Below are 9,789 nucleotides of genomic sequence, written 5' to 3' on the forward strand. Positions count from 1 at the left end.
TTATATATTAATTGATGAATTTACATTTCACAAATAACAAATATACATCTCATATTTGATAAATTTATAAACAATACTTAATGATCTTGTTGCTTACAACTATATTTACCAGTAAAATTCGAATGTACGAACATTGTATTACCAATGAACCTATAATTTATATTTAATGAATCTATGACTTATTTGTTGCATAATTTGTTGCGTAACAGTAAAAATTCAATATCATTTAAAAAATTATCCTTAAAATCAATTTAAAAAATTATCCATAAGATATTAAAATTTATAAATAAAAAATATATTAAAAGATTTTATTCAAAAATATCATTTATTTATTTTTCTGTTAGTAAAATAAAAATTTACTTTTATTTTTTTCTATTGACATTCCCAGTATTAAAATAATCATTAGAAAGATTTAAACAAATACAAAGAATCAACTACTAAAATAATTTTTTTTAAAACAATTAAATATAATTTTAATTAGAAAAATTAAACAAATAAAAAACTCAACCATTAGAGTATTTTATTTCTCTTAAAAAGAATTGATATAAACATATTTTTAATAAGTCAAACAAATAATTATCTCTTACATACTGAAAAATCAAATAAAATAAATATATTTTTAATTACAAACATTACAAATAAATAAATAATATATATTAAAATACAAACATTACAAATAAATAAAATGAATAAATAAAAGAATGCCACTTTAATTTGACTTAGATAATATGCATCTTTTTTCTCAAAGTTATTTCGCTAGGAGTTAGCACCCATATGTTATGATCAAACACATTATCCACGTAACTCGGTGCGTTTTGGACCTGAGCACATGACGCGTTATTGTACCTGGGTTGAGAATATAATTTGCCATCAGAAACCTGTATGCAAATATAACATAAACAAACATGCATAGATATAGAACAGATCATTTGACAAATAATTAATAAATTAAATGGTATTACATTTATCTGAATGTTATTTGGTACAACAAAAATCGCTCGCTGCTAATCGTTCGTCCTTCAAATTGTCCTATATGCTAGCTCAATGCCCAAAATCTCTCCAAGCCAAAATAAGTTGACTTCATGCAACTAATTCCAGGCTCCAAACCTTCCTAGTATCCTGCCCTCTCACGGTTTTATCTACAGAAGATGAAAAACGTTATCACTGAAGTGATTCACTATGCCATTAGCTGGAAGCTCGATCTGTGAATGGTCAATGATTGGAGTGATTGTAGGAAAACCTTCTATAGGGCAGAACTAAAAAGCCACATTAGTGAAAAGTGATTAAGTTTCTCCTGGTACACGCTGAAGATAATTGCAGCGCAATATAATCTTAACAACTCCATGAAGATCCACCAACATCAATAGCCAAACCCATTGACATCATCACGGTTATGTCTCCAGCGTTGTTTTTTCCTGTCTTTTCTTGAGCCAGATTCCTCATGACTGACCTTCCCAATACTGCCGTTTTCTTCTCTCTTAGTAGACTTGTCCTTAGAAGATTTCCTTTTCTTCCCAGAGGACTGTGCACCACTATCTTCAGCAATGCCACCTCCCCGTGGCAACACTTCTTCATCATCATCTAACTGCCAGTTACCCAAAATCTCCTGGTGGTCATAATGTGACTGGATTAGCTCCCCAGCTCCAGGTAGCAGGCTACTGAAAGTCACCTCCCCGTTGCACCCTGCTTTACGCTCCAGCAAAATAGAATCGGGTCTAATTATGGTACCAAGAATGCTCCTGTTTGGCCCTAAGCTTAAGATGGTCCTTGGATTTGTCAAGGTGGAAAATGCCATTGAAAAAGCTGACCTGATCTGCAACAGGGATATAACTAGTTGATGAAAGGAACAATAATAAAATAAATGCTTTTTATTTTAAGGAATTGATTTTTGATGGAAACATGAGACTTAGGTAAATCCCAAATTTCACATTCCATACTGATAATTTAGCTTATGAAGCAGAGCAAAAATTAACACATTTCCCACCCAGTTAGACAGATGAAAGCAAAGTAGCTCAGCTTGGGTCTCAATAGAATTAAAGCTACATCTCCGTTATACAAATATGATGTTTGTTTCAACTATATATATGCTGGTAGCTTGACTCATCTGCTACACAACACAAGCCAGACGAGAGCTGACTCATCTGCTACACAACACAAGCCAGACGAGAGCTGCCATATTTGCCAACTCTAGTGCTCTCGACACAATTTTATGCACAGAATTCCCCCTTGCCTATATACACCAATGAATAGCACAAAACCTTGGGGGTGGCCTAAAATACCTAAGAAGACAGTAAATTTCATGATATCAGCTGCAAGAGGAGTTAACTGGAATCGATGAACCACTTGGCCTTAAAAGGATTTAACTCCAAAATCACCATATCAGGTTTGATTCATGTAAACAAATCACCTCAAATTGCCACACTTTACTCTTCAGTGAAATAATCAACACAAGTTTGCTGCAAATAAACTGATGGCAGGTTAAAACTTAAATGATTCTGTGGAATCCCTGCAAAAGATTATAATCACTGAGCTCTCATTTTCCTATTTGTTTTTAAGGGGATGAAAGAATTAAACTTACAGGATCCCGTCTAAGGTAGAGTTTTGTCTACGAATTAGAATATGCTATTTCCATCAATTAAACTAATTCTTATGCAAACAATCTCTTAAATGCTGCCTCCATAGATATATCTCAGCAAACCCTGCAGTTCTAAATCACAATTGTTCTTAATTGAAAGCAGCAAAAAAAATAGTAGTTAAAGAGTTGTTGACAATTGTACAAACCTGGGAATAGTTGAATGAGTTCTTACCAATGTCATTATCTGGCGCCTAAGTCATCCAAAAAAAAAAATGTAAGAAGGCTTTAGACATCCAAAGAAAAATATAAGGACAAATTCTTAAGGCAGAGGTCAAATTCTATCTTCAGAAATTACATTCCCTATGATTCTGCTGCGCAAGATGCAGAAAGTAGTAGTCATAATCAGTGTAAAAGGCAGAGCAGACGACACCTTTAGCCCTTTACATGGGATTGTAAAATAAATAAACAGCTGAACCTAGTTCCTAGGGCCCACTCCGGAATCTTCTAACCCATCAGAAAAGGCCAACTTAAGAAATCATCAACCCACAAGTTCCCTACTCCATTCCCGAACTAAATACTATAAGTTTACCTGTGGATCCTCAATAGCAATGAGAAATGGCCGTCCCTTGTTCATAAACCTAAAACAGAAGGGAAGAAAGAAAAAAGTCACTCGAAACCTCATAATTATAACCCAGTATATGAAAACTCATATTTGCATCCTGATTTGTTTTTGGTTCCCTTTACCCTTTCTTACGCTTTGAAAAGAAGGTGCCTGCCCCTTTGCAAGATACACCAACATCTGTGGTGTTCAATTTGCGTCCGTAAAAGTCAAAAAAGTATACCTGCTATCCAGAAACAACATACTGAGATATAGAAATCTTAAAAATTTGAGATATAGAAATCTTAAAAATTTGTTTTCTTCAGTCCCTAAGAAAGGGTTCACATCTTTTAAATCAAGTGCACGATAATCACACTAAATAAAACATCAACACTCATCAACTCTGTTTTATATTGTTTTTGCATAGTTCACATGATTAAAAAAGCCAAGGGAGTCCTTACTAGATGTGGGCCCTCACAGCACTCTGACAGGAATTTTAAAAAATCTGTTTGTTTCAGAAAACTTACCAGAAGGACTCCCAAATTATGCTCTGACGAAGCCTGGCACTCCCTCCGATTCTGTAGCATCAAGTGCATTACATTTTAAAGTGAATATCATCAAATAGGAATCACAAGTCAATAAGATAGAGATAATTTGAGAACTATACTTCATTATTACAACATTGGAATTCCAAAAAGTTTCACAAGGGAGAAGTCTTACACCCAACATTGCTTGGAAGTAAACCAATCAGAGAGAGCAGAGCATCACCTAAATCACTTACTACATTTTGTATCACATTATATCAAGAAACATGATATAAAACATGGGTGGTAATAATTTAACTATCTCAGCAATTACCTAGCTCATGAAACTTGTGTATGTTGTTACTCATGAATTAAATAATTATCCATCTAACATTAGCATCCATGCTCCTTTCCCCCACTCAAATTTATTTTCATTTATAGAATAGATTGAATCTCTCAACCAACCCCACCCTTGATTACATGGTTCCATGATCCACTAAAAATGATACAGGCGATTCCCCAAAAGCAATTTAATGATGTATCTAAACATACCCTGGGAAAAAGATACCCAATTTGGAGATAAAGCCTCAAGCTCATTGACCAAGAAGCTTGAATATATTTTTCAAAGGGTAAAAGGTCCTGGTAGCTAGGGATTCTTTCATACCTAGGAAATCTAATACTTCTCATAATATTTTATTTAGGAACTTGAGAGACTTATAAATAGTTTTCCTATTTTGTGTTACTAATCCTACTAAGACAAGTATTTTGATCTGTGTGAATAACTTCTTTTAATTCGTGAGTCTGTGATCTAGCTATTAATCCAGTGAAGAGTCATAAATTCCCTTCTTTTAATCAGCCCCAATGTCATCTTTCATTGACCAACCTAATCTAGATTTCTGATTTTTCCTTCTCTTTCTTCCATAGTTTGGCCTCTTTAACCCAAATCTCCATTTTAAGTTGCTGCCTGGAAATTCCTCAACCTAGTTCTTGTGATAGATCACTTGTGCCCTTAAACATCATTAAACCCAATCATACTTCAAAATGTAATCTAAAACCGTCAAATCCTCAACTTGTAACCCTATATATGAATTTTATTAAAGGCTACTCCATCACAAAGAAAGAACTCAGTAAAAGAAAACATTCCACGTGATATATTCCTTAGTTTTCAAGATGTATTATGTGTACCAAACATTTTTGAAGAAGTCCTAGAGCATGTGTGCCTTCAAATTCAAAATTAATTTAGGCTCCTATAAACTAAAATTCAGAAATTGGTTCGTAAATTTAATCTACGCAGCATAGTTGACTTACTTGAGAGAGGATGAAAACCTAGTGCCGTGATTGACTTCAAATCACAAAGAACAACACGCAATGACCTTGGTTTTCTAATCTAAACAATAGATATCAGACATGCACAGTGTTTCTTCTTTTTTTGGTCTACTGCCGTCTATATGAAATATGCATTCCTTCTCTTTTCTTTTTTCTTTTCTTGGCGGGCTTTTATGTCTTTTCTTTTCAGTTTTTAAACCCATTAGGTTTCTGTCAACTCAAATAGTACAATCCAACTTGCAAATTGTATGAATCTAACAACTATGGCTCTGACAGGCATCTATCAATAAAAGCATGATATGCAATAATATCACTAATGTTCTAAAATAAGAATTTCATAGTCAAAAGTATCTAAAACTTTTGGATATTTATATATAAGTGGGGCAGCTTAAGACATATAAGAAACAAGAATCTTGGAGGAACCAGCTAGGTGACAATGTTTAAGCTAGAAGTAATTTCCGGATTTCACTTAAGCATAAACTTGTTACCTTTAACACTGCCATGAGCATCGTAAGTAGCGCATAAGAACCTATCCCGCCAGAGTATACCTACATGCTTTGGAGGATTCTTAAATCAGCAAAAGAGAGATAAAGAATGATACAAGGAAGAAAAAGGTCCTCTACTAGAATCAGCTATTAGAAGATATGGATTCACACCTCATTGAGTTCCCTCTGTTGCAAGAACACTTTCAAGATCAACGATAATGGTCGCAAGGCAGGCCATTTGCGCACTGCATCCTGAAAAGAAAATGCAAGCTACCATATACTCAGAATGTGTCTCCAACACTCAGGACCAACAATCCTGTGAATCTAATTCATGCAATCTAGCAAGAGTATAGTGCAAATATATCATCTAACCAATTTAACAAGGATTAGTATCAGTTTATTGCAGAAAAGCAGTAATTAAGAACTAAATACTAGACCAAGGAGAGACAGATGACAGACCTTAATAAATTCAGCAGCCTTTGGTCCATTGTCGACATCAAAACTGTGATCAGGATAAAAGTACAAATCACTGTTAATACATGACCAAAATAAACACAATTTAACAAACCCCAGCAAGAAATAACAACCGTCTATAGTCTTTTGATAACTATACATATGCAATGCAATAATATTAAATGGTTCAAATAGAGATACTTCCTTGTTTGGAAGTGCAAGATCATGGATATTGTCTCAAACATGGCCAATGGCTTAACCTACAGCTGTATCAGCAATCCAGTGTGCGAAACAGTGTACCAATTATCAAAAGTTCTAAAAGGTGCCCTTTTGTTCCTCCACTCCTATCTCTTTGTTTCTTCAAAATGCATCGAAGTTATTATTTCAAAAGTATTAAGTATAAATAGATTATAAATTTATTTAATTAAAAAGAAAGAAAAAAAAAAGGAGAATAAGAAAAAGAAGGAAAGAAAGTAAAAAAGAGAAAAAAGACTAATAACTATATTGCAGCTTCAAGCAAAACATACCAACTCAACCAAATGATCATCTAAGGGTTAACATTAGCAAGTCTAAATAGGTTAACACCAAGTTAATCAATCAAAAGTGAAGAAATTAACATATAAAACTAACATGATTAAGAAAGAAGTGAACCTTATATCAAATGATACACCACTTCGTTTTTCTACAAATTTGACAATTGGCACACGAGCCTTTGCAATCACCTGAGACATACCAAAAGGGCACATAAGATAATCTCTCATTGCAGAAGAATGTTTCAGTCATCCAAGGATGCAAACCTGTATTTTCTTTGCAATGCCCTTTTGAGACAGTGCTCTAGAAAGAGCCTGCAAACCAATTTGTGGGTTTTTTATACCTGACCGAAATATCACCACCTACAATAAATAGAATAAGGCCAGATGCTCAAATCCAGTTGACTAGTTGTTAAAATAGACAGTGGTACACTTTAGAAAATTTTACATCATACTTACATCAATATCACTCGTTGGAAGATAAAGTCCTGTTTTGTACGAACCAAAAACTTCTACCTGTAAGGTAATACCATTAACATAATCTCACTACATCCGTGTTTCTATTAAAATTAAATGACAGAGAGATGAAAATCACCTTGCAATTAGGCCATATATATTTTATAACATCAAAAACACATTTTACTGCTGTGTTCCGGGCATCTTCTTCCTCTGGTGTAGGAGAGAGAAAATCACAGAAATCTACTATCTCTGCAACACCCAGCATAAAATATACACCTTAAAACCCGTGTTTATGATAAATTCATCGGAAAAGGCTGAATCTGCATGTTCCTAGTCATCTACTATAAAACTTTGTGGCGTGCACTATGTCAACAATATTCAAACTAATGCTTTGCTATCCTCTTGAATAGTAAATCAAATGAATCAAGCCAAAAATGTACAACTTGAAAATTGGCATGCTAAGGAGACAAGCTAAAGAACTCATTGCAAAACTAGTCAAGCTTCAAAATATCCTGCATGCATATATATGTAATGGACTAGTGAAACAGATATCCGAAGCCATGCAACCATACAATCTCTAGTAAGTTGCAGGGCGAGAAACAACATGCCAAGATGCAGATTATGAATATATGGAAATACTGAAAGAAGTTGCAGCCTAGAAGTTGCACTTGTTGACCATAAGTTGAGAGAGGAAAAAACAAAATGGTTAGAACAGGTACAGTGTGAACCAACAAATGGGCGAATATGGAAGATTGAGCATTTGATTTAGCAGCATTAAATTGTAACTGGCCTAAACTAAAGAGAATTAAGTAACAGGATTCATAGTACACGTCTGATTTACATACAATATGTTTTTATCATTGACGACACTTATTAGTTATTAATTCAATTAGATAACAACTAATGCTAGATAAACCAACAACTTCTCAACAATAAAACAATTCAACTGATATCAAAGAAATTAAACTTATGACAAACAAAATTTCAATATAGAAGTTAAAGAGACAACAATTTAAGCAAACATAAAAATTTAAAAAAAAAAAATTACCTTTATGTAATTGAAGCATAGGACTTCTAAACCTACTATTCCCTCTAAACCAGCTACTCTCCAACTTCGTCTCCGAGACACTCTGTGCCGCCTTAGATTTCCGAGGCTCAGCTACTACGCTGGGCGTCTTCGGCTCAGCTGCTGCTTCAACAACATCAAGCGAGAAAAAATCAGGCGCGACAGATTCTATAGCAGAGGAATTAGCAGTTGAGAGAGAAATCTCGTTGCGAAAAACAGAGAAGGGATTGGGATGACGATGATCACCATCATCATCCGACCGTGGGGATTGATCAGGAGTGGGTAGAGAGAGTGGAGACAGGGTTTGATAGAGAGGAGGTGGAGTTCCGGTTGGGAAATCATAATCATAATTATTATTATGCATTGGGAAAAGAAAATAGCGAAAGTGAGAAAGGTAGTGTTTCGAATTGGGAGAGTAGAGGGTTATGTAGGGTTTTTACTTTTCTGTTTGGTTTGAGGGAAAGTGAAGGAAAGATGTGAGGGATATTTTTTTCCTGTTCGGTCCTGGTGTTAATGAAATAAGGTGTAAACTTGACAGCAAACATAGATGGTTCTCTAGTACTACTATTATTAGCATTCCGATTTTTTCTTTTTTTCTCTTCTTTTTTCTTTTTTTTTTTCCTGTCGTCTTAGATTAGGGTTCCATTGTCCTTTTCCTTTTTTTTTGCCCCTTTTAACAGCACAGGGATGAACTAATATTTCATAATTTTAGTGAAGGGTGCTCAATTATTAATATTTCATAATTTCTTACAAAACATATATTTCAGATTAGTCTATAATTCTTATATAGTTTTAATACCTTTATAAAATATTTTAAATAAAATTCATCTATTTAAATATGTAAAGTCAAATGATACATGTTTAATTAAATTAAAGATTTTATTTTATAATTAATTTATTAAATTTTAAAGTTTCATAATTTAAAATATAACAGATATATAATATATTTTTTACATGTATAACAAATATTTTATTTTATAAATTTAGTAAGTCTATAATAATTCTAATAGATCATAAACTATATAACAAAAAGTAGTCATCTCTTTACACTCGTTATAAAACTAAAAATTCACCTAGTGCCAAGAAGAAGATTCGAACTCGAAAGTTGTCACTACTAAAAACAAACGCTCTTGCTATTTAAACTAGGCATCAAGTATTAATAATTATTTTTATCATTATATTTCAAGAATATTATTATTTTAAAATTTAATTTAGTTGCTATTTTATAACTAAAGTAAAATATATATATAATAAACTTTTTTGAAACAAAGGTAATCTCACATTAATCAAATGGAACAAAAGTTTGAAACTATAAAAGGCAGGCACACAGGGCAATGATCAAAACATTCAGAAGCTTCCCCTAGAAGAAGAGCCCGAGATGTAGCCAGATATACGTGCTGCAGAATTGAAGCTGCGCTTAATGAAAAGAAAGTCAACTGAAACCTTAAATGTATGATCAAATTAAAGCAGTTAATAACATTGTTCCTGTTGGAGACAGACAGGCCTGTTGGATCTTAACATATCAACAACATTGGCACAATCAGATACGATACACAGTCAGAGTGACTTCCATTGCAGCAGCTAGTTTTATGGCTTTCTCAACGGCCAGAACTGCCACTTGCCCTGCTAACAAAATAGTAGTTATCGGGCAAAAAACAGCAGCAATAAAAATGGTAATTTTCATTGGGCTAAAAGGAAAATTTGCCTCCTCTATTTGGGGTCTACGGGCAATTCACCCAAATTTTATTTTTTTGGCCAATTAGCCCATCAACT

The 9,789-nt window shown here is 33.6% G+C and overlaps 1 protein-coding gene across 1 annotated transcript; it reads right to left on the minus strand.

Annotated features, from left to right (window-relative positions):
* Window positions 1–928: 928 nt before the first annotated feature.
* On the minus strand, window positions 929–8,731 carry LOC8287533 (terminal nucleotidyltransferase 4B). Its single transcript, XM_015722444.3, is given in 14 exon segments — window positions 929–1,368; window positions 1,370–1,813; window positions 2,782–2,826; window positions 3,165–3,213; window positions 3,320–3,417; window positions 3,701–3,751; window positions 5,512–5,571; window positions 5,680–5,760; window positions 5,968–6,010; window positions 6,613–6,683; window positions 6,759–6,854; window positions 6,951–7,007; window positions 7,087–7,199; window positions 7,999–8,731. Coding segments are annotated over 14 exon segments (1,626 nt in total). The 5' UTR covers window positions 8,381–8,731; the 3' UTR covers window positions 929–1,332.
* Between the last annotated feature and the right edge of the window lie 1,058 nt (window positions 8,732–9,789).

Source organism: Ricinus communis, chromosome 9, assembly GCF_019578655.1.
Source record: "Ricinus communis isolate WT05 ecotype wild-type chromosome 9, ASM1957865v1, whole genome shotgun sequence".
Taxonomy (NCBI): domain Eukaryota; kingdom Viridiplantae; phylum Streptophyta; class Magnoliopsida; order Malpighiales; family Euphorbiaceae; genus Ricinus; species Ricinus communis.